Raw genomic sequence first — 24,193 nt, 5'->3', positions numbered from 1 at the left:
TTCCTATCTGTACTGCCAATGAGGAATTCATGGAGTGCTATAGACTCGATATCATCATAAACACCCACAAACTAAGGAGGTGAGTGTCTGGAAATGGCATTTTGCCAAATGCTGGGCCGTTGAGGAACGACGAGATGGCATAGATTACCTGTTGATTCATTCAGCGAGACAGATAATCCAAAATATTCCGATGAGCATTAAATTCTGATCTAGCTAATGCGATATCCCAAATTGAAACCCCAAGAATCTCTACGTACTGCGTAGACGCGCAATGACTTTCGTTGCTCCAAAATTGGCGTTACATATTGGCATGTTGTTGATTTCTTGTGAATTGAGAACACCCGTCATGAGCAACTTAAACATCTAGAACATTCCAAGTAGTGTCTGTGTAACTTCTTTCAAAACGGAAAACTATTTGGACGTGGAAAAGGAGGGTGTTCTAGGGGAAGTTCTGGGTTTAAAGTCTAATAGAAAAGCACGCAAAAGTGACTATCTCCTTAAAATTCAATTTAAATAGACTAGGTCCTGGGAGAAAAGGCATTTAAACTTTATGTCTCCGTATACAAAAAATTCACCTCGAACGTTTACCGATCTTCTACCGCTGATGGAAAATACTCCTCACACCCAAAATTCATTTCCTTCTCCGCGTCCTCCCAACGCTTCCCTCGCTCACAGCTACGCTCGACCTGTAACCTATCCATACCGCATACCGCTCTTGAGACCCAGGGCTCGCATGTCTCGCGTTCAGCTCCTTTGCCGGGCGCTTCCAAAGCTTTTGGCCCCTTACCCTCCCCTCGACACCTTCACTCTCTTCTCGAAGCTGCCACCAGAGCTGAGAAACAGGGTATGGAAGTACGCGGCGGGAGATCCAAGAAAGGTTATCGTGATCATTGGAGTCGAGTACCGACAGAACACCGGTCAACTCCCTTCACCCGCCATCCTTCGAACAACACGAGAGTCTCGCAATGAAGCCAAACGTTACTATACCCTCTGCGAAGACATTGCTAGTCCACCAAACTTCTGCATTGCGTCCATGCGCACTAGAGAAACTCCGCCAGCGAAGCCCTACAATAAGAGACCGGTCTGGATCAACTTTGCAGTCGATATCTTCACATGCGGACCAGAAGCATTCTACCACGGTCGCGACGTCAAAACTCAGTTCAACTTCAACAATACCGTTATCAACCAAATTCAACACGTGGAGTTGGTTTGCAGGAGGGGGATTGACGATTTGAAGAAGCATTTGAACAACTTCAAAGTGATACTTGTGCAGAAGAGCCTTGCAAGCTTCACGGCTGTCATGTATCATTTCGATGAATCTGAAAGAGCAGGTCGGTTAGAAAGAGAGATCGGGCTTCTGGAAGGGGAAAAGAAGTTGCTGGAGAAGATTAGGAAGCAACAAAAATGGGCTGGATGGAGCGTGCAACCTCAGATCGGCTGGAAAGTTATCTATGGGCCACATAGTCGTGCTTATCTGGACAGCTGAGGAGCTGTCAATGGGTACACGGCATTACCGCTCTTCCAAACTTGGTTTGGTTGACTAGGAGGGAGCCTGGCCAAAATGCTACTGGGGCCTTGGGGGGAGATTCGAGGAAAAGGATGGTGGATCAACGACAAATTCTATCTCCATGTATTGATCATATAAGTTGTAAGGATTGAAGCCGGGAGTCAATACAAAGTCTAAACAGTTCGTAGCAAATCTTAGTGCTCGTTTTCATGGCCGTTCCACGAACTTGATTCCGAGCATCGATTTCACCACCCTGGAAATATAATCGTATGCATCGGTTCTCACAAGTCCTATTCTATTCTTGCATCCGCTGTTCTGTGCGGGTTGGGGCGTTAAAACGAGAAGAAATAACCAAGCCTGTATTTCCCTTGCTGTCTGTTTACCTGGTATTTATTCGTGTTCTTACAAATTGAACATTCAGTCAGCAAGTTCCGCAAATTTCGTGGAAATTTGGAAATTGAGACGCGACCTTGCACTTTGCTAAACTGAGCGACTAGATGCAAAGAGGAAGAAGGCGGTGTTTTTCTTAGCTGTGGGGAAGAAAACTTTTATCCTTACTTCAAGAAACTTTCTAAGGATCATGGGAAAACCAACCGTAATCTTGTGATTTTCAAGCTTTGAAATGTGTTTCAAAGAACTAGCACCCACCAGCCTTCTTACTCGTTAACGAAAGTCATTCATGAAACCCTTGCCCTTAACAACCCTTACCTCTGCATTGTAAAGCAACAGCAGGATATCCCTGTCCCAAAGTGCTTCCAACAATACCGCCACCAAGCCATTACAATGCCCCCGCCCGCGCAAAGTCCTGTATATCTTAGATATCCCCAGCTTACTTGATTCCCTTTAGGACAAAATATTTGTTGTCAAACTTTGAATTCAAACCGCAGGCTTTGAAGAAACAAACCAAGACTCCCCAATTCTTTGTAATTACCAAACGTTCGGCTGATGAATGGAAATACTGATGTAAACAAAGCGACAAGGGGCATCACGTGATGAGCCTTGAGAAGCAAGCCAGTCGAAGCTTCCCACACTACCCTTGTCGAGTGTTGACTTCAAACCACTTTCAACAGTCCACAACTCGCAGTTCCGTTATCCAGAGAAAAGGGATTACAGGTATAGAGACCCGTCGTCTACCTCAGCTGAGTCCCCTTTTGTAACGTCAAACACTCGAAAAGTTGAACACCGGAACACCGCGAAGCTACTTCACCTTCACTGCGGCCATCGTGCTAGTTGTTGCCGTCTCTCCATTGACCACACCACTTTATCACCTTGCACAAGGCTCCTCCAAACTAGATGTCTACTTTAGAGGAAGGGCCGACATCTAAGGATTCAAGGTTCGAGGCACTCTCAACAACAAAGCGTGTTTCTATGGCTGGCAACACTCGACTTCGGACTCTCCTTCAAACCCTTCCACCTCTCAAAACTTATTTGACTGCTCAATCTTTGCAAACATTCACGGTCTTCCCGAGACTTCCTCTCGAGTAAGGATAATCTGGCTCCTGCTTCCTTTATCACCAGATTCCGAGACCGTCTTGCCTCATCTCGTGTACTCCCAACCTATCACACATTTGCTCTTGAAACACTCTTACAGAGAGATACCGGTATGCTGACTGTCTAATTTCTAGGCTTCGAAGCAGAATCTGGCGCCTCGTAGCATTCGATTCCCGAGTTATCAAGTTGGTCCCCTACAACTTGCCTACGAATCCTCGCGTCGAAGGACAGTCAAAACATCCATCTATGCTTCATGCGTCCCGAGAATCCAGAAGAGAAGGAATGCAGCACTATAGGAAGTGCCTGCAAAAGTGTTGCGACATTCGGACACATTCGCAGAACGTCCCCTGCGGCAAGCCTCGAAACATCATATACGTTAACTTTAAGGTGGATCGATTCCGCTATGGCATTTACGATCGATATGTGGCGAACGATGGAAAGATGGCATTCGATTGGAAGGTAGTTCAGTGGGGTGGCTACAACTTTCAGATTAAGGACATGGTACGAATCAAACGCTTGGAAATTGAATTGTACTGCAGCAAGTTTCCGCAACCGCTGGAGGCTTTCAGAAATTTGAAGCACCTTCGAGACAACGTGAAATTTGAAGAATGTACGTTCTTGGTCAAACGTTGGAATGGTCTAAATGAGGCTGGTAACGCTTCGTTCGAAGACTCCTACAGAACTGCCGATTTTTACAGTTGCATGTTCAATAGCTTCGACCTCATCTTCAAGCATTATCAGGAGCATAGGGGGCTAGATTTTGCCGTCAGGGTGCAACTGAGATCAAAGGGGGAATGGCGTGATCTACCTCCTGGTCCATCTGTCCTTCCGACATCTTCAAAGGAAACTTTAAACCGAGTTTCAGCGCGCATTGAAAAGGGCGATGGTGAAAAAATCAGAGAGAAAGCTGGAGAAAACTTTGAATAGGAATCTGGAGCTGGCAGGAAATCTGGCCAAGAAGCTGAAGAGAAAGGTGGCAAGGGAACCGGAGTGGGAGCTGTCAAATGAACTGCACCTGGAGCTAGAGGAGCAAGCTCAGATTTGCCAACCCCCCCCGATTGAAAAAAATTAAGATTCTTGGGCCTTGTGTTACAGTATTATGCTGCTTGTATAGTTGCAATTGGTGTCGGGTACCAGTTCGGCCGATGTCGAAGGGCACCAGAAATAGCTGTAAAGATCTGTTCAGAGCTCAACAAAAGTCGGTAGCTGCACTATGCAGACTCTAAGCAAATAATCCAAGTTTGATGTACAAGAATGTCGGTTGATGTGCCACAATCATCCTGTAAATATTTGCTCGGAATAGATATGAAATGCCTGCCAACATATCGAAAACATTAATCTCAGACTGCACCATTGAAAACTGGAACTACTATGGAGTCCAAATTCTACTCCCCCGACCCTTCAGAGTTCTCAACATTTGAAAAGTTCATTGCTGTTCAAAAGAATTCTCGCCTTGTTGGGCGAGGCGAAATTAATCCCCTATCTGTCCTCGCCGCTTTTATACGAAGTGAAAATTACCCACTAGAACCTCCCGGTCGCACAATTCAAAATAATAATGAACTTCATGGTTTCTTCCATCGCTCGTAAATACCAGATCAAGCAGAACACCTCAAATGCCTGCTTGGCTAGCAATCTGAGGTTCCTCAATGAGGACCTATTTGAACTCAGGTAAGTATTTGTTCCATACTAGTGGTGTGCTTTGCTTTCAGAGCTCAGTGTACTGAAATTTGAGCTGCAAGGCTGGAACGCAATTTGTCTTTGGGCCACTGCACACCAGCTCTCGGGACATCGAACTCCTTTGAAGAGCTTAAAGAAGTATGCTGACTCTAATTGGTTGTGAATAGCAAAATGTCCCACCTTAAGCAACTCCTGTCTTCTCTTCCCCGCCTTCAAGTCCGATCTCTAGCCTTGGACACCTTTACTTGCTTTCCAAGGCTGCCAAGAGAGATTAGAAACAAGATATGGGCTTTTGCAGCATTGGAGCCTCGAGTCATCCCGCTTTTCATCATGCAACGAGATCTCGAGCATCGCAAGGTCTCCAGTCAAGCTCCACACCCGGCCATAGTTCAAGTCAACAAGGAATCTAGGGAGGAGGGGATGAGGCATTATGAGAGAGTCCTCGAGAAGTGCTCCAGTTTTTGTCCACATCGAGACTTGCTTTACACCTCTGCATATCGACATGATGGAAGATGTTCTGGCCAGCGAATTCCCACCTACATTAACTTCGCCGTTGACCGGTTTCATCATGGATCAGATCTCAATCTGGTTCTCAACAAAGTGGGAATAGATACAACTTCGAGCTGGCTGTCCTGGAGAGAATCCAGAACTTGACTGCTGTGAGAATCTCACGAGAGAAGCCAAGCGAGACCTTTCAGCACACGCACGCGCCATACGAATACAGGATTCCCAGATACTGGTACTTCCCAACTCGCTACGATGACCTCGATCTCCATATCTTCTTGAAGCGCGATGCTTTGAGAGAGTTTACTATCAAGTTCATTGGCGATGGCAATCTCGGAGGACAGGAGATATGGAATGAGGGCAGCGTCTTTGAGAGCATGAGGCGAAGTGAAGGAGCGCGGAGACTGAGGGAGGAGCTTGAGGAATACATCAAGGAGAAGAAGTTCAGTTGCCGGGTTGAGATTGAAATGATCTTCGAGGAGGATGATTTGCAGCTGGAACGTCTTGGACGACGCTCGATCCTTTACCTCAGGATCACTAAGACCAGTGATAATTGAAGCAACATCCACTTCCAATTGGTCCAGAGAAAGATCAGTTCTCAATGTTCTATGCAGGAGCTATTCATAGAGAGCAACAAGTCTTCACTCATTGTTCCACTCAGAAGTTCGTGATTGCGCACAAGTATGTTTGCAAAATTTCGGATTGGCGCAATTGCGCCTATTTGAAAGAACAGCGGAGTAATTGAAACAATGATTACAAAATTTCTATTTCCCAATTTAAACGATTGACCTCAACACCGACCATCAGCCACCATCTTCCGTCAGCCAACCACTTCTATCCACATCGCCACCACCAAGCAAATACCGCGGTTCAGCCAAGACAAAAAGGCTTTTTCATTCTCCTTTGCCGCTTCACCAGCAGGACTCTGCCACCATGTCACGACTTCAAGTTTCCTCCCGAGGTTAGGAGCATAATATGGGGGTTTGCGCTCATCAACCGAGAGTTATCAATTTGTTTTCTCTGGTCGGAGAGATAGATCCAGATCTTGCCATTGGTAGAACATGGAATTCCAACGTGGGGCGGGCACAAACAAAACACTAGAGATAAACAATACCTTAGATATTGACAAAATTTCGCTTAAATCTGCCGGGGTGAATAGGGGTACATTTTAGCTGCTTCTCTTGCTCTAGGTAAACAGACCGCAACAACAATTTCGAAGGCCATCTCAATTCAGCAACATACAACTGCAACAAAAGCATCAGCCTCAAACATGCTTTCAGGATTGCACAGCCTCTTGGAGCGGCTTCCCGAGCTTTTCGTCGACGAACTCTCCCTTCCGCCAACGTTTACTTGATTCCCAAACGTCCCCCTCGAGCTTCGCAACAAGATCTGGAAGCCTACTTCTTTCGAAATCCGACGCATCAATATCGTAATTCTAATCAATCAATGCTCATCTGCACCGTCAAGGGCAGCGTTCCAAATTCCAGCATCCTGTCGGTCAACTTCGAGTCACGAGCAGAGGCGAAGAAGCACTACACTTTCTGTCCGCAAAAGTTTGGACGATTCAAGAGCAACTCCCTAGACTGCGCTGGGAATCTATGTTAACTTCAATGTCGATCGCTTTATTATCAGCAGCTCTTCGACATCTGCCACCGCCGCCATGTCCTAACATCTTATGTCTCATTGCATACGCGTGCATCAATTAATGCATTTTATGTCTCACGGCTTTGCCAATTGCACACACTTTCGGCTTGCAAATTCTCAACAAGGTCAGATTTTTAGACTCAAAAGTTTACATATACTTCAGCCGGCATGCGTTGAAAAGCCAATTGAACAGTGTCTTTCAAGCTGGGTTAGACAAATTCAATGCGGTGGCGATGGGTGACACTTACCGGTTACCCTACTTCAGCGAGAAGTTATGTCGATGATGAGACTGTTGGGCATCATTTGTGGGTGACAGAGAGGAGAGAATGGGCATTAAAGACGATGCAAAATGCTATCGCGGATTAGGAGAGGAGAATGGGCTTGACATGAAATCTCTGGGCGTTGGCTGCAAGTGGCTGGTGCTGCGAGGAATCGATCTTGTCCCTGCGTTTTTGGTTTACGGGGAGTTCATGTTGAGGTAGATTGATCCAATGGAATCAATAGACCAGGGGAAATTACCTGCTTCTTTTTCGAAGACATAAATGGAGCAGAATAAAGAAGCAGGCTCTTGAAAGCACCAGGGGGCGGGCACGTGCATGGAGATGTCTATTGCTGCTGCTGTGGATCGCTTCCAAAAATCAACCCTAAACTCAACTCTCTTAAGTATTTTCTGAAATTAAGGTCTCGATATCTATCGTCTTTTCTGAAAAGAGCTAACCCCATGTGAAGAAACTATACTTGTATTTTCTAGCTTGTGTTCTCATTCTCGGTGGAAATTCACCCCCACCCCCGGGTGCGTCTTAGAGAATTTGCGTATCTCGCTTCCGGCCCACCTTCTCTCCACACCACCACACCACATCCCCTCTTCGCCACTCCACAAACTATCAACTACACTCGCCGTGAAATATCCAGACCTGCGGTGGGGTCAACCCACTTCCCCAACTACGTCAAGCAACGAAAGCACGCGTCCCTCGGCCCCGGTGGCACAGCACAGATCCTCTCCTCCCCAACACCTCCTCAACGTCACAATACCCTTTCCGGCATCACAACAACTTGTCATCACCACTTCTCAAGCGATTGCAAGTCTCAGGATGGAGTTCTCTCCTTTCCCAATTCCGAAGAGCAGCGAAAGCACGCGTCTTACAGCTCTTCTCTCTCAGCTTCCGAAGCTCACCATCCCGCTTCCTCTTCAACCTCTCGAGACCTTCACCTTGTTCCCCAGACTCCCGATCGATATTCGCGTCAAACTTTGGAAGTTGATGTCCACCCAACCGCGTAAGGTCAAGCTATTTTTCGACGTCCCGTCCGGGAGTCGCGCAGAGTCACGCACAATCGAAGGCCAAAGCAAGATTCCCATCGTTCTCCAAATCAACCGCGAGTCAAGAGAGGAGGGGCTACGATTCTACACCCAATGTAAGGAATCTGTTGGAGTCAGACATGGTCGCCATTGGGTCAACTACATTTATATCAACTTCGAGGTCGATCATTTCTCGCACGCCTTCCCTCCCGTGAGTGAATTAGGCTGCGACTTCAACTTTGGCCAGGAGGTTCTGAAGAAAATCAAGTTCGTTGACGCAAATTTCTATGGCATGGGTGAGCATCAAGTTTTCCGGTTCGCGTACTTTGTTCTGGCTCTATTCTTGATGCTGGCTGAGAGTCTGGTCGATTTCCGCTTTGCGATCACGTCCAATGATTACCAAAGATTCGCAAGCCCCGGTGTTCCTCGAGTCCAGAATGTTGGTGGCCACTTGGTAGCTCGTGTTTGGGTGAAAGAACTTCTTGAGTATATCGGCAGGTTCGTTGTCTGGTATGCAGGAAGACGTCTACAAAGTCCAAAGTCCTTCCCTGGAGGTGATCAACAGTCATCTACAAAGCTGGTCCAGAACATTAGTGTTGTATTCAGTGAAGGGTCGTCAGATGCTGCTGTCTGGGACTATTCTCTCCCAGACCTTGATAAGCTGCCGAGCCAGAGGAAGCAAATTAAATTCGAGTAAGGGTTTCTGGAACTGTTTGGAGGAGCCATGGAGAGACTACTGAGACCGATCTCATGATATGGTTAATTGACGGTAGTTTTTTTTGAGCAGCAGAGGACTTGGGTCGTAAGAACCATACAAAGAGATTTGCCAAAGTGCAACTGCACTGCCGTAGCGATTATTGCATTCAATGAGCTCTCCTCCAGCTTTAATTTGGTTTCAAAAATGAAATTTCCTGTACCCAATGTTCCAAAATTGAACTCTTCGTCTTCGTAATCCAATCATGAGCATCGCTGTTCTCAATTCGCCAAAGTCCTTTCGCTCCTTTCTTTCCAGCCCACCCCTTAACCGAACTTCCCAACTTCTTCAACTCAACTTCCTCCTTCAACCAATATCAACTCAACACCACTACTCTCCACCGCCGCCAACCTTCCCAATGGTGTCACTCCATCCTCTTCCATTCGAAAACAACATTCGGCTGAGCGATCTCTACTCGAAGCCTCCAAAGCTGACCGTCACCGGCTTCCCAGAGGACCTCAAGTCGTTCACCTTGTTCCGGAAGCTGGCTATCGGGTTGCGAATCAAGATCTGGGCTACGCAGCTTGGCATCCGCAAACACTACATTTAGCAGAGAGCTGGCACTGGACGGAACTAAAGGGCCGAGTGGGAATCGAGAACAACCACAAAGTCCCCGCCATCCTGCAGACCTGTTCCGAAGCCCGTCGAAAAGGGTTGAAGCATTACGACGTGTGAATAAAGCGCTGCAGCTTGGCTCCTAGCATCCGCAGCGTCTCCGGCTACGCTAAGGATCTACAGCAATTACGAGGAGGGCCCGGGATGTGAAGATGGCTTCATACCAAGCACTGCTGGAAGGGGACTATACATGATTGAGCATAAGTCGGCATTGCTGAGAGATATTTCTTAGAGGAGAGAGCGCAACTGGGTCAATCGTAATGTGACGATTGAAGATGCGAATGACAGGCAGTTATTTCAAGGTGTTGACTTGGGATGCAAGTGGAGGGTTATTGCGGAAGAGCTGGACTTGCACCCTGTCTCTGAGGGGACGACTTTCTTTTTGGGTGGTAGTGCTGGTGGGAAATATGTTGAGGATACAATTGATGATCAGCCTGACAGTGATGTAGACTAGGATGGATAGGAACGCAGCTTCAGCGTCAGAGGTTTTGCTTTCTTAGCGGCATCATATTCCAGATTTCAAGGGAATGGAAGGTCTTGTAGCATAGAGGACTTTACAATCAAATTCCTTTGCTCACCAAAACCCGTCTCTTCCACATCAGCCATGAACATGATTTTCAATCTCTTTACGCTGCTAATTGGAAACCAGCCTAGGTATGGGATATTAGCTCTGAAAAGGGGCGTCAATATTTAACTTTTAACAACCTTTTCAAAATAACACCTCGTTTTGCCTTTTCACACATGGCTTTGACCCCTCCTTCTTCCAAAGTTACCACAACTCCCCGGCCTTGAGCATCCTCCTGCTCCTTGTTGCAAAGAACATCTGATCCAATGCAAACTCGCCGAAGAACAAAGACATACCACAATCAAACCCCTCCGTTATCCCTACGCTCATTGCTTTTGATGGCGCAAAGTCTTCGGGTACATTTCATGATTCTCATTGAAGTTCATCTCCACAGCCGCAAAATTTATGGAGCATTAACCGCAGGACGGCCAGATGGTAGTTCAGACACTTTTAACATCATCAAGCCTCCTTCAGGGCCTGCAACTCTATTCCCTTCTTAACTTTTGCCATACCAGCCACAAATCCGAAATCTCCTCCAATTCAAGCCAAAAATATACGTCGATACAAGCATATCGCCTTCTCCCGTCAAGAATTAAAGCTCACGGCGAAGAAGAACAAAATAAAGCACCTCAAAGATGTTAACTTATTCAGCCGACAACCTCTCATGTAACTTACAAAATCCTATCTACATCCACATCCATGTCCCCAATTTCAAACCTTCCTCACAACCTCCCCCTCAATAACAACACCCGCCGCAACATCCTCCTCACTAATCGTCCTCTGCGGTCCCGTAAACCAGTGCCTACCACCATACCCAAACGGCGCCACCCAACCCACTAAGCTAACCAGACTAATCCCGCCAATCATAATCGGCGCATAATTCAGTGTCTCGCCCGTCACAGGATACAGTTGCGGAAGCAGAAGCACAACACACAAGAATGAAATATACAATCCAGAAATTATAGCACAGGGAATGGTATATCGGCCGAGATTCCATTTTGCAGGTTCAAAAGAGTGGCGGCCAACTGTGTGCCTTGCCAGGATGGGGAACAAGTATGAGACGTTCGTGGCGATTGTAGCTGCGGCGGTGATGGCTGAGAAGGCGACGACGGAGCCGATGACCGCGGTGGTAATGACAACAGACATACCAAGAACAAGCCAGGCGGCATGTATGGGCATGTGTGATTTCTTGCTGAGGCGGCGGAAGTATTTACTCCCTGGTAAAATACCATCTCGGGAGATGGCGTAGGTGACGCGCTGCGCGGACATGAAGCAAGATGCTGTGGCGCAGGTAGAGTCTACCCACAGCAGAGAGAGGATGGCGACTGCGCCATTGGGACCGAGGAGCTGCACAAGGTATGCGGCCCAGTTGTTGGCGTAGGTGCCGGCTATGATGCCGTCGAAGTCTTGGATGCAGAAGAGGATTATGATGAGTGTTGGGACGGACATTACCCAGGCGGAGAGGGTCGACATCCACATCCCCTTTGCGACGATCTCGCTGGCTTCGTGAGTTTCTTCAGCCAGATGCACGGAGGCGTCGTAGCCGTAGAAGACCCAGGCCCCGAAGAGGATGGAGATGATCCAGCAGTACGCATCACTCGCTTGCTTTTCTTCACCAAGATTGATCCCGTTGTAGAAGTGTTTGAAGACTCCAGAGCCGGACTGGAAACCGCCTGTTTGAGCTGCTTTGATGGGGAACCAGATCCAGTACATGACTACCAGCACGTGGAAGATCACGATGGCAAAGCGGAAGTACCATTGCAGGACTTTCTGGTTGATGACGTTGGGCGCCATGGCGAAGAACATGCCGATTGAAGTTAAAAGCCATGCGAACCAGCCTTTGGCGAGCACTTCGGTGTCAGGGTATTGGATTTCAAGGGCTGAAATGAGGAAATTTGTGGAGCCTTGCTGCACGCCTGGTACGACGCAGATCTGTGTATGTGAGTCCGTGATCAGTGGTCGCCGGTTGAGGGGTCCTACCCATCCTGCCCAGTTCCTGATACTGTTAGCAAGATGTCTGGAATGGATCAAGCGGGAGACTTTACCACCAACCAGTCATCCAAGAGAGGAAGGGACTTCAAGCTAGTTAGCAACTACCTCTTGACCTCAACAGGGATAACATACCCCCATTTAGGACCACCTAATCTGTACGACCACTAGTTAACGGAGGAAATTAGCAGTTGCTCCATTAAGACTGCTTCTGGTAAGGGGATAGTCTCGGGACGAAATCATGAGACAGTCTGAAACAGGAAATGGATTTCTCCCTCAGTACTCACATAATAAATCCCTCCTGCAGTCGGAAGGGCAGCTGCGATTTCAGCCATCGAGAGACTAACAACGAAGGAAAGACCGCCAATCATAGTCCAGTTGGCAAAAGCAGCCGTTGGACCTCCTGTGCTGGAGAAAAACGGGAGTCAGTAACTGCTTCACCCGCCGCAGCCTGCAGATAGCGGGAGCTTCCGAGACACTCAAAATAGGGAATATTGCCTCTGGTTACTCACTACATGACAAAACCGAAGAGCACTGGAATCCCGGAAGCAAAGTTCATTGACTGAGCAGTATCAGCGCGGGCTCTTCACTCATTCCCTTTCGACCAACAGTAAACGTAGCAGCCCTAGTTCACAATTAGTCTCCATCTCAATCTCATCCAGTAGCAGCATACCAATTCTCAAACAGACCTAGCCCTCGAAAGAACTCCTGTTTGTAACCCAACTGGGCCAATTTATACTCATCTTGAGTGAAGATATTCTTCGCGCCTGCCTCTTGAATCGACTCTGAGTCGCCTGCCATCGGAACAGACTCAATCTTGTTGTCTGCAGCCTCTGGAGCTTTCTCCATCTCCTCCGATTTGCAGCTCGAATTGCGCAACATTCGTGAGTATCACAGCAGAGTCAAGTTGTACAGAAACATAAGAACTCTGCAGGTCCAGTGATAGAGGACAAATAAGGAGCAGGAATCTAGACTTGCAGCTAAGAAGTGCAGAAAAGTTTATTTTCGATAACAGAGACCAGGATGGGCGATAAAGCTATGCTCGAGTGACAAGGGAAGCTCCTTGGAAGGGCATGTTAATGGTTGGAGTGATTGGTTTGAGTGGGAGGCAAGGACTGAACTTTTGCCGTTTTGGGAAGCTTCATCCGGGGTAGCACTGCTAGAGATCAGGCCGCTCTTGCTGACGGCCGAACCGTTCTTATCATGCACCCAGCTTGCATACTCATGCAGCTCAGCTGAGTACGAACCATATATGATAACGCTCTGGTCCCAAGAGTGGGATGAGCTAATGTGCAAGGGACGTGCTACCCCTGTTGTTTAAAGAGGTGAGTGAGGGGGAATCTTGCGATAGGGAGCAAAGTCAGAACGGCCTCGGGAATCTGTTCGGCAACTATGCGAAGAATAAAATGCACTCGGAGTCTTGTCAATGGTCTAAATCCTCCCATGTGTCCAACTTGTGAACGTGTAGAAGCGCCATCTAATTCTACAATACCAGCCAAGCCATCAAACCTCCAACCGCCAATACAAATGTGGATATCGAGGTGATAAATGTAGTCGCAGAGTTAGCAGTGACCATCGGAGGTGTCGAGGTTGTGGTAGCGGTCGAGTTCGAGAGAGGAGCATAAGAGCAGACGTTCTGACTGTCCAAGAACACTCCAACAGTCTGCGCATCGGTGAGGCGTAGCATACGAAGAATCGGTTCGGCGACCGTGGCGTTCGAGGCACAGAAATTAATCGTAAAATTGAAGGTGCTGGCAGCACCATTGCAGATTGGTGTGACAGTTGTACCATCGTAGTCTCCGTAGAAGCTGATATTCGTGGTTGGAATGGTCAAGAGGCCCAACGCATGATTCTCCTCGTATGGCCCATTCAGTGGCTTCGAGTATGTAGTGGTAGTCTCAACACCTTATGCTCCTGCAACATCGAATGTCTTCGCCGTCCTAACTGTGTTGTCTATGCTATTGAGTGTGACAGAGCCTGCTGGAGAGCTGCTTTAGGCGAAGTTTTGGTAGTCGCCGATAATCGACATGACTTGCGCGTAGGTGTAAGGAACCGTGAATATCACAGTATCAATACCAGGATAGAATCCGTAGTGCAGCAATTGGGGAAGGAGGCATTGTTCTGCGCGGAGATGCCTGCAGCTCCCATGAGGAGAACGAGAAGAGTCGAACTTCATCGTAAGGATTGCTTTGGAAGGCTTGAGAAACGAGGGAAAGATAAGACGAGCGGAGAGAATTTGGAACCTGGGAACAATGTCAGAAAGATACCACGCTCAACTTACATGCCGCTCTTTGTTGCTTCGAGACAAGGTTGAGAACGAAGCTCGTCGTGGTAGATACGGAGGTCAAGGCACAACGGAGCCGGCAGCCAGCCTTCATTACGGATTACCGTCCATTTGGGAACTCCCATTGGCATAGAAAGGCGCCAGAAGCCAGGGAGGAATATAGCTCTTGAGCTTGGTGTTTCTCGCGTGTAGCTAGGAGATCTGGGCCTCGACGACGATGGCACGTTAATTGCCTCGGGCAGCCATTGCAGTGCTTCCCTTCATCCTATTCCTGGAGTCGTCATATTGGGGGAAGTATTCAAACGTGTTGTGGAATCGTGTTTTGGGTGTGTTGGGGCGTCCGGGGATAGAGAGGGTGGTTCAGAAGAGATGAAATACAGTTATGGTTGTTCCTCGCTTGGAATTTTTTTGCGCCTAACCCAAAACGCGCTTTCCAGCACTCACCCCACACGCTCTCTCTTTCTCTTTCTCTCTTCTTTCAGCAACTTCACTCCTCAACAACAAGGAATCACCGGAAGATGCATAGATCATATTTGATTTGTCGCATACCACGATATCATAAACCAGATACCCAGCCGATGTCTGCAAAGAAGAAAATATCAACTTCTACTGCAATTTCTTCGTTTCTCAGGTTTTGCTCCGTATACTTCCCGCCACCTTGAGACCGATTCAGAGTCTCAAATATTTCTATTTCTATCCCGGAATCATTTTCGATGCCAAATTTCACCCATCTTCACCAATCCAACAATCCTCTCGCATTTGCACTGCAAACCGACGTTCGACCGCTGCCGAGCTCCTTACAGACTGCGTGACGATGTTAGCAAATCACTCAACACACCAGGAGAGACCTTCTTACATTCATCATCAGCTTTACCTTCCATAGAGAAGTTCTGGATTTGAGCTGCAGGATGAATCTCGGCACCTGCTCTTCTCTCCGCACTGAGATGCACCTCCAGCAGTTCGTTCATGTGAGCCTGTAGAGCAGAGGTAGTGAAGGAAGAAGAGGATCCCTGCCTTCGACTCTCTTGCGCGTTTGCAATCATTTGATCGATTTCCGACGAAGTGTGCATCTTCAATGTTTCTAAGTCGGTAACCTTGGGCGACTTGGATGCGAAAACGCTGCATTCGATAATCGTACTGTTCGCAGACTTCGGGAATGCTGCGAGAACAATCACAATTCCACATGCAACCCTTCTTACGATGGTAGTACCGGAAATTCTCAAAGTCTGCTTACCCCATTGAAACCGAAGAGGCAGGTGGCTGAGCCACCACTGCTCCTGCTGGCGATCCACGCGGGGCTCGAGAAAACCTGCCTGGGTCAGCGCGTGCCACCCTTCTCACCAAGGAGACAGACCAAGGGACTTCCAGTTCACGGATGCTTCAATCTTCCAATCTACAACGCATTGCATCATTGCCACACCCCATCTTCTCAGCATGATTTCCCCCTCTGCGGGACTCATACTTTCAATATCGCGACCCGCATCAAAGTTGATGCATACCATCCCCTCCCGAACCTCAGTCTTCACTTCCCATAGCCCGTTCTTCTCTTTGTCAAATTCTGCCACGTTTTCGAACTCCGGAGCTTTAATCAGGTGTCCTTTTGTATCATAACTCCATCCGTGGTACCTGCACCCCAGTACTGTCGAGCTTCCACACGCTTTCTTTGTCACAGCATATGCGCGATGGCGACATACATTGTGGAACGTACGCAGCTGCTTATCCTTCCCCAGAATTACGATGAAGGAGAAACCTGCGAAATCGTAAGTTCGATAGTCACCTGCTTTCTTGAACCTTGATGCATGGGTTACGAAAAGCCAAGTCTTGGATTACACTCTGTCAGAATTCTGCATGCGTTGAGCAGTGAGGCCACATGCCTTGCTGAAAATAGCTCGCCGTTCGAGCGCGAAGATTTTCTCATCTGTCCATCCACTCAAGATACTCATCCGTGGGAAGGAATCTTCAGAATCTACTAAACTCTTTTCTTGGGACGCTGCCATCTGTTTCTTCGCTAATGTCCCGCTCACCTGCTCCGGAGGCATCGTGATAGCTGCAATGATCAATCTTTCGATCCTCAGCGATGATATCACATATCCCAACATAATTGCGATGCCCAATCCACAGTAGTACGAATAAGCATCAAGGATCGCCATACTGCTGTGTCCAAGTGGAAGACCCCGAATATGTTTTGATCAGTTCTCGTATAACGATATTTCAAAATTTGTTTCCTACACGAGGAAGGATGTGGGGAGCAAAATCGAGAAGTTCTTATTTAGCAATCAAGTCAAGAGCAGCTATACTCTCAGGCTCCAGTTCCTTTTGATGCCCGATCAAAACGGCCAAAACCTAACAATTATCCGGATTCGGCTCAAACTTCCACCCGGCGATTAATTAAGTCACTATCTAACGCCCATTAGTCGCGGATGCAGCGGATTCGTTCCGACAATGGGGATGCTGCAGGTGCGCGTGGTAAAGTCCGATACGGAGCTTTTTGGCCCAGCAAAACCCAATTTCAAGCTTTTTCTGACCGAGGTGTTCGTGGAACGAAGGCATGGCCATGATGATCTCAAGACTCCCTGGATCGGATTTCCGCATTCGGGATGATTCGTGTACCCCGATATCCACCAACCGCCAATGATATCGTCCCGCCTGCTGCGTCACGTTCAACAACATCCAAGTATCGATATGACACTTCATCGTGCGGGGAATGGAATCAAGGAGAACCAAGACTCTCTCTTCAGGTTTCCGAGTTCTCATATGAGAGAGCGTTTTAGTGTGACGAATCTGCCTATCGCCACTAGAATCTGACAGAGCAAACATGGAATCGCTCTCTCGGACTTTACCAGCCTCTTGGTTTTGTAGCCCTGCGCTTTATCAGCTAGAACGAAGAGCTGTATTTCTCAAGGTAACTGCCCTTAGGGTTCCAAAAGCGATCTCATAGCTGGCATTGATATGGTCTAGTCATGGCATTTTCTCGGTCCCGTGACTCGATTTCAGAATCGAAGGGAGCCGGTCACATACGAGATTGCCCAAGTGACAATTATTGTTGAGAATACAAGTCCAGAATCAGATGGCATCACCAGTGATGGAATTATTGTCTATGCGGAAGACGAGGCAAGACTCTGCCAGCTGACTCAAACCACTGCTAAAATTCCTCAGGCGAGAGAAATCAAATACCACCTTACGCCCAGCGGTTTACTCTTCTCCACATTATCGCACAACGCTCCACCTTTTGAAAAGTACTTCGCCGGGCTAGAAGCTCTCACGAACACCGTCGATTTCACCAAGCTTCCCCACCGCCGCAGCATCTCTTACTCCGGGCGCTTCAACTGGAAGACCATGTCCGTTCTTCATCCCCCCACTGGGGCCTCCTTCAATTTGTCACTAACTTTGCAGGATCGACGGTTTCCAAGAATGCCTTCACTGCCAATACACGCACCCGACCTTCTCCAAATTCTACCCACCCACCTTCTACTCCGTCACCAACCATTGCACCTTCAGTCAACACATCGCCGACCCCTCCAAACCCTCCGACGGGCTCTTCCTCTACTTCTTCCCGATCTGCACTTTGAACGTCTACGGCGGAGGCATGTCATCCTTCCGCACCTGCCCTGCCCCTGAACCTGGCATGAGCAGAATGGAGTTCGATTATTATCATAATGGTACAGATGAGGAGTTTGAAGAGTACTTCAAATTTGTGAGGCAGGTTGCAGTGGAGGATTTCGAGCTTTGCGAGAAGGCGCAACAGGGGTTGGAGGGGGGCGTTTATGGCGAAGGGGTCTTGAATCCGGATAAGGAGAATGGGGTGCTGTTTTATCAGAGGCGGGTTAGGGAGTGTGTTTATCGGCAGTTTGATGCGGAGAAGAGGGAGAAGGAGGAGCAGAGGGAGGAGATGGTGGGTGAGGGGATGCAAGGTTCCGGGGAGAGTGCTGGCGGGGCTGTTGCAGTGCAGTAGCATGGTTGAGCAGATCGCAGTGGTTCAAGGAGAAGATGATTTTGCCAAACGTTATCTCTGGTTGTGGATATTTTTTTCAAGTCTTACTTTCGTTTGTTTACTCAACAGATGAATGCGGCACATCTTGTTTTCTACATTGCGATCCGTGTTCTGTGTCCTGCAGCTGATATTACTTCCCTGTCCAAAATATCGTACATTGAGTTTAATATCCATTAACAGCGAATCTGACCCACCAGTGAGCTATCTAAAGCGCTGAAACTACTCATACTAGTAGTTGAACTCCCCTTCCTCGAGCCAGACCCAGTTCCACTGCACCTTGGGTAGATGCGTCGTCCTGGCTGGTGGTACTCTCGCTCCTTGACTATACGAAGCGCACGCCCCCAATGTGAATTGTTCTTCATCTCTTCCTCGTTCTCAATGATTGGCAGGTTCGCATATTCATCATACATATCCTCCTCCCACAAGCCTCGATACGAAAGCCACTTGATCTTCTTCAAAACCTCCTTCTCGAAATTAAAGATGAGGCGCTCTCCCTTCCTCATGTCATGTTGGCTCCCAAACTTCAGCATGAACCCATCCACCTCAAAATTAACCCAGTGTGGATCAACAGGGGTACTCAACCGTCAGCTACGGTTGGGGATGCGGCCATGAGCAACGTCCCAACTTATCTCGTCTCTGATCTGCTCGGGCAGCTATTTGATCTCCTTATCTCCAAACCGCACCCGAGGTATCCTCATCCAGGCTGTCTATTCCAAGCATCGTAGAGGCATCGCGAATACGCATGCTCTCTAGTCTTGATGCATCGCTTTCTCGGGAATATGGCGAGTCTGGTTCGGGATTTTGGATACAATGTTACTTCCCGGGTCAGAAACGTGTAGACGAGGTTGACCTTTCGAGACTAGAGCGCAGCGAGGTCCGGATGGCATTGCGGAGTTCGACTGCGAGCTTAGGAAAAAGGGTGAAGCTGCGAAGGGGGGTGGGATCGGGGGTTTGGAGGGGGGGGACTTTTGCTGAGGACGGTGACGAACCAGGACGTCTTGGAGGGGTGGAGGGATTGTCGAAGCCGGCAGACGGCCAGCCGAGCTCCTTTTCGCTCTGAAAGCCGTGCGCTGCTTGTCTTTTGCTGTTGGTTGGAATGACCAATCTCGCATGGGAGTGACGGACTAAAATTGGTTCCCTGTAAGTGAGCAGGCAAGGCGTTGCAGATTGAAGTTTAGCTCTTAAGCTATTGTCAAAATTTATGCCAGAGCACATGGAGATCTAAATTTGCACTAATTTCAATGTACCTATTAATCAAAAAGTAATGTTCCCAGGTTCAAACCGTAAATGGCACCACTCCTTCTAAGCTAACATTTTGTAAAGCTTAGCACCAACACCCCCTCCCACACAATACGCAACAAGAGGCCTCTATTGTAAGATCTACCATAAAATTTCGATAAACTCTAAACCTAAGATTGGCCTGCAATGTGATAGCAGGAACTCCCACTGCGGCGGCTGAGACTGGGAGATTTAGCTACATGACGATCGGAACGAATTCCACTTTAGGAATCAATGATTTTAAGTACCGAGTTATAAAATATCTGTATCTAAAATTTTACAACCTGAGGTTGGAATACCAGCAACTTAGCTTGCTCCACGGCAGGAAGGTGAACTATATTGTAATTGTCTACAAGGAGGTGGACAGAATCCGACAGATGAAACATCGTCCAGCTCTTAACAGGTCGCTTGCAAAAGCTGGAGCAATGATCGATAGCCTTATGAGATCAGAAAAAAAGTTAGATGAGGTCTTGCATTTCAAACAGGTAGTTGTATACCTTTGCATCAAAGCACTAGTCCTCCCAGGCAGACTGCCAGGAACGTTGCTCCGATACTGCTATTCGATTAGTCACAGAGTCTTCAGACAAGGTGGAGTACTCACAACCGGTAATACGTTCCCTCAAGTGGGGACCTTGCAGCAGAGCCTTGGGCCGGAGTAATTGGAGATGTTGAGGGATATCCAAGTGAGGATGGCCCAGAGCCCCCGTCACTAATTGTGGCTGTTGCGTTCAAAGTCTATGAGAGATGCTATGTCAACTCCTGCATTGAATCTAACATTTTGAGAGTATATCTACCCAGTTATACGCAGACAAGAAGCCAGTACCATTCGGGCCGCCGGGAACAACAATATCCACACACGATTCGTAAGTTTGGTCTGCTTTAGTGCCAAACCAAAACCACTGTAACACCTAGGGAGAGTCAGTTCAAAGTCAACCCTTTCAGTATAGATAACTTACACATGTGCCCGGAACTGAGCAAGTATTCCCCAACCTCGTCGGTATTGTGACATTGAAGTTGGTGTTATTCGCCGGAAGTTGTGGAAGAGATTCATCCGCATAGCTCACAAAGCTAATCAACGGACCACCCATCACCATATTCATCTTCGTATTAACGACGCTAACGTTCATAGGCCCTTCATGTGCAATTGGGATACTCGCGCGCATATTGACAACCTGTCCGGGCTGCAATGTCTGCACATTGGCTATATTGTCTTCAAATTGAAGCCCCTTGCACAGAAACACATTACACCTACTTGCGCTGAAGGTCTTCTCCTTGAGCGCAGCTTCTGGCATTCCTTCGACGTGACTGGTGTTGTCTGCAGTGACGAGAGCAGCGACTGATGCGCCGCAGGCGGAGACCATCGCCGGACCAACTGCCCGCGCCGGAGGAGAGGTAATCAGGCCATGACTAAGGACCGACGTCGCGAAGAAGAGGTACGAATACAGCATTATAGAAATTTGAACTAGAACAAAGTACAAACAACGGGCCAGGAAGACCAAAAACGAGTGGAGGTTAGAAGACTGAAAATGGAGCAGATGAGGCCAAGAGGGCGTCCGCATGTGTTTACTTATGTCACTCCCGGTCTCAGCCCCATCTCATGCATCAGATTGTTTACCACAGACTCCCATATTCCAGCCGGCCCTGGGAGAGGTTTTCTTAGAAGAATTGAATATGACAGAAATTCTCCGTTGTGGGGGAAACGTTGTTCTTGTGAGACAAGCAACGTTTGGAGGTGGTGCACAAAGCGTGTCACGTTTAACAACGCACACGGAACAGTTCCTAAACCGGATCCGAAAAGATAGACTTTGGCGGCTAAAAATCGAGAAGGGCCGAATGAAATATAAGCAGATTACTTTGCCGTCGAGGAATTTGCCACGGGATGAAAGTGAGAGCTCGAGCGGATGTTGCTGAGGCCGTTCCGCTTGTTTGGTCACCTACTACAAAATATTCTCGACGCATCTCAAAATTTCCACCACTTACCAAAAGGTTATCACATGTTGTGAAACTGGTTGAAATACCTGATGGATTTTCTTTTGATTTTCTCAGGCTGCTCTAAGTTATAAGGATGCTTGTTATTGAAACTTAACGAGGTGCTAACGCTGAAGACCGATGGATTGCAGTTCGCAATGCTGCACCAGTGGCCGAAATATGACAAGACAAACCTGATATGGGAAGAGCGACTACGTTGGAAGGTAGCTTTTTATGATATTCGAGCATTAAATTTCCATATATCGTCTCGTTCCTCCGGTGACAGCCCTGGGGAGAGGGTGTAAACCTCCGTGTATGGAATCAGTCTATGTAAATTGTTATATCGAGAATAGGGAGGATGGAAAGGAAGGTCTTTGACCTGTGGTATCTTGAGAATCGGAGGAAAGAAACATTGTGTTGTTAACTTGTTGTGAATCATGCCGTCCTCGTAGTTCTGGTGAGCAGGGGAAGGTCGCATTGTGTTCCTGTTCGATTTGGAAACATATCAACATTATTCTATGACTCGGGCCTACTTTGCAGAATTGTGTAGGGAACTCTTTTCTGGGGGAGGTTTAGCCCTCAAGATAAGAAGAGAGATCAAGTCCTAATCTTGAAAGTAACAAGCCCTAGGATAGATCCCGCCGAATTAGCTGCAAGCCGTGAAAAGAAAATGCAAGTTTTACAGGCAGCTTCAATAACACCTTCTCAGCTTGAGCGACATCCATCTCACTTCGTGTCCTGAACCAACGGCAGTTTCTCTCTGCACAACAGCAACCTGATATCCTCCTCAGCTTAATTCCAATCAGCCCCCCGAGTGAGAATGGTCAATTGCAGACTGTTCTTTGAACCTAAGTCTTCAAGTTTTGCTCGTAAACGTCTGCAATATTGTGCTGCTTCCTCTTTCCTCCAAAGATCGTTCAGAAAGCCTCCTCTCGGATCTACAAGTCCGTACTTGTATCCTTCCAAAAATTGGAAACTGACTTTCTTCAACCCCTTCAGCGCAGTGTTCTCCCTGAAGCACCAAGCGAGACTGCTGTAAGGACACGCTCTCGTCGCAACCATGTAGTGGAGAATTTGGATCCGCGCCAGGTCGTCGGCATTGAAAACGAAATCTACAGAATCCGGCCAGGGAGCAATTCCATCGACCATCCCATCCCTGGTTCCATAAGACAACAAAAACGAATCCAACTCGAAGTTAACCCAGTGTGCATTTCGCTCTTCTTGTTGTATGCGATCATGCTTCGAATCTTTCGTGTATCCAAACATGGAAGCATAGTCCGACGATTCGTATCGACATCTTGGGCAATCGCTTTTGCATTCTTGACCTTGTTCGAGAATCATGCTGTAGTACTTCTTGCCCACAGCTCGGGATTCCTTGCAGGCTTGAAGAACTGCAGGATGTGGCAATCGCCCTAGATAATCATTTGCGGAACGCTTCTTGATGGTGTTGTCGGTGGGATTTCTGGAGTAGAAGAGGGGAATGTAGCGCGGCTGGAGGGAAGCGTAGGTCCATATCACGTCGCGTAGCCTAGCACACGGAAAGTCAGCATCTGTCTCATTCAGAAGTTGTAGATAGAGAATTTGAACGATAGAAGCTCGGTCAGAATGCAGAAGAGTTCAGCGCAACTTGGAAGACAAGATCTAAGAGAACTATTGTTCTTACTCAATTGGAAGTTTGGGAAAGGGATGGAAGGTCTCAAGCGTTTTACCGTCTGATTCCGGGATCTGAACAGGGGGGAGGTGAGACAGGAGCGACTTCACGCGTTCCATTTTGGAGAGGGTGAGTGGTCGGGTGACGATCCTTTGCACCTCTCCAAAGGCTGTGGTGCCGCCGAAGGAAGTTCGTTGGTTGTGGGAGGAAAGGCGGAGGATGGAGGGGACGTTGGCTATGGCAATATTATTTTAGCGAGTGGGAACAAAACATGGTCACGAAACGTCGGATATCTGGCAGTGAATGTGCACTCGATTTTTATTATGGCCATTTAATAGGAGACGTTATTGCTTGATGTCGAGACACGCTCTGCTTCCACGGCTTTACTCTCCACAGCCCCCCACCAAACATATGCAAATCCATTGCGCCCAAGACATGCTGGTAAGGAAGATATAACAGGCTACGAACCGCTGCTATCCCTTCCTCTCCCAACTACAATCATCAATGCAGAGCTTGAGCTTCTTTCTGCCCCTGGGCGGATCCTCGGAAGGAGCACAAGGACAAAGACCAATATCCTTGTTTCCCATTGTCCTCCAAAGAAACTCCAGCTTTGGCAACGCTTTTTTCGTCTTAATCCTACACTGGACGCAGCGTCGGTATGTTGAGATCGAGTCGAGACAATCCTTGGCTTCATATACCCGACGGATTTGGACGGAAAAAAAGTATTTAAAATCTTATTTCTTTTTTAATACTTTAAATACTTTTATATTTAAATAATTTCTGGTTTTACTTATTTCTTATTTTAGCTTATTTTAGCTTATTATATAGCAAGCCCCTAAAATCAGTGTGGGAAATGAGTAGAGTAGAGTAGAGTAGTGGGCCCTACTCACATTCTACTCAAATAAATTTCTCACTACTCATACTCTACTCAATACTCTACTCAACTACTCTAGAATATTTTAGAGTAGTTGAGTAGTA

The 24,193-nt window shown here is 47.6% G+C and overlaps 9 protein-coding genes across 9 annotated transcripts; 4 read left to right on the top strand and 5 right to left on the bottom strand.

Annotated features, from left to right (window-relative positions):
• Positions 1-733: 733 nt before the first annotated feature.
• Positions 734-1,486, top strand: K444DRAFT_626899 (uncharacterized protein; the record flags this gene model as incomplete). The annotated part of the gene is made up of 1 exon (XM_024882725.1): positions 734-1,486. One exon carries the CDS (start codon positions 734-736, stop codon positions 1,484-1,486), a length of 753 nt encoding a protein of 250 aa, XP_024740060.1.
• Positions 1,487-2,875: 1,389 nt separating this feature from the next.
• On the top strand, positions 2,876-3,925 carry K444DRAFT_626898 (uncharacterized protein; the record flags this gene model as incomplete). The annotated part of the gene is made up of 2 exons (XM_024882724.1): positions 2,876-2,988; positions 3,133-3,925. 2 exons carry the CDS (start codon positions 2,876-2,878, stop codon positions 3,923-3,925), a joined length of 906 nt encoding a protein of 301 aa, XP_024740059.1.
• Positions 3,926-4,553: 628 nt separating this feature from the next.
• Positions 4,554-5,736, top strand: K444DRAFT_626897 (uncharacterized protein; the record flags this gene model as incomplete). Its single annotated transcript, XM_024882723.1, has 3 exons — positions 4,554-4,666; positions 4,933-5,275; positions 5,323-5,736. 3 exons carry the CDS (start codon positions 4,554-4,556, stop codon positions 5,734-5,736), a joined length of 870 nt encoding a protein of 289 aa, XP_024740058.1.
• Positions 5,737-10,765: 5,029 nt separating this feature from the next.
• On the bottom strand, positions 10,766-12,844 carry K444DRAFT_523252 (amino acid or gaba permease; the record flags this gene model as incomplete). The annotated part of the gene is made up of 8 exons (XM_024874271.1): positions 10,766-11,986; positions 12,035-12,050; positions 12,100-12,129; positions 12,179-12,210; positions 12,331-12,451; positions 12,556-12,605; positions 12,653-12,668; positions 12,717-12,844. 8 exons carry the CDS (start codon positions 12,842-12,844, stop codon positions 10,766-10,768), a joined length of 1,614 nt encoding a protein of 537 aa, XP_024740057.1.
• Positions 12,845-15,124: 2,280 nt separating this feature from the next.
• On the bottom strand, positions 15,125-16,042 carry K444DRAFT_523387 (putative biphenyl dioxygenase subunit alpha; the record flags this gene model as incomplete). Its single annotated transcript, XM_024874283.1, has 2 exons — positions 15,125-15,408; positions 15,682-16,042. Coding segments are annotated over 2 exons (645 nt in total), but the record flags the coding sequence as incomplete, so codon positions are not given.
• Positions 15,992-16,602, bottom strand: K444DRAFT_329205 (uncharacterized protein). Its single transcript, XM_024871937.1, has one exon. The coding sequence runs from the start codon at positions 16,475-16,477 to the stop codon at positions 16,154-16,156; it is 324 nt and encodes a 107-aa protein (XP_024740055.1). The 5' UTR covers positions 16,478-16,602; the 3' UTR covers positions 15,992-16,153.
• Positions 16,603-17,142: 540 nt separating this feature from the next.
• Positions 17,143-18,279, top strand: K444DRAFT_522997 (Bet v1-like protein; the record flags this gene model as incomplete). Its single annotated transcript, XM_024874248.1, has 4 exons — positions 17,143-17,229; positions 17,286-17,357; positions 17,484-17,665; positions 17,721-18,279. 4 exons carry the CDS (start codon positions 17,143-17,145, stop codon positions 18,277-18,279), a joined length of 900 nt encoding a protein of 299 aa, XP_024740054.1.
• Positions 18,280-20,366: 2,087 nt separating this feature from the next.
• Positions 20,367-20,957, bottom strand: K444DRAFT_584810 (uncharacterized protein; the record flags this gene model as incomplete). Its single annotated transcript, XM_024877888.1, has 2 exons — positions 20,367-20,504; positions 20,553-20,957. The coding sequence occupies 2 exons, from the start codon at positions 20,955-20,957 to the stop codon at positions 20,367-20,369; spliced, it is 543 nt and encodes a 180-aa protein (XP_024740053.1).
• Positions 20,958-22,087: 1,130 nt separating this feature from the next.
• K444DRAFT_716063 (uncharacterized protein) lies at positions 22,088-23,334 on the bottom strand (the record flags this gene model as incomplete). Its single annotated transcript, XM_024888371.1, has 2 exons — positions 22,088-23,092; positions 23,228-23,334. The coding sequence occupies 2 exons, from the start codon at positions 23,332-23,334 to the stop codon at positions 22,357-22,359; spliced, it is 843 nt and encodes a 280-aa protein (XP_024740052.1). The 3' UTR covers positions 22,088-22,356.
• Between the last annotated feature and the right edge of the window lie 859 nt (positions 23,335-24,193).

Source organism: Hyaloscypha bicolor (assembly GCF_002865645.1).
Source record: "Hyaloscypha bicolor E unplaced genomic scaffold K444scaffold_52, whole genome shotgun sequence".
In the NCBI taxonomy this organism is placed as follows: domain Eukaryota; kingdom Fungi; phylum Ascomycota; class Leotiomycetes; order Helotiales; family Hyaloscyphaceae; genus Hyaloscypha; species Hyaloscypha bicolor.
This window is presented reverse-complemented; position numbering and strand designations above follow the sequence as displayed.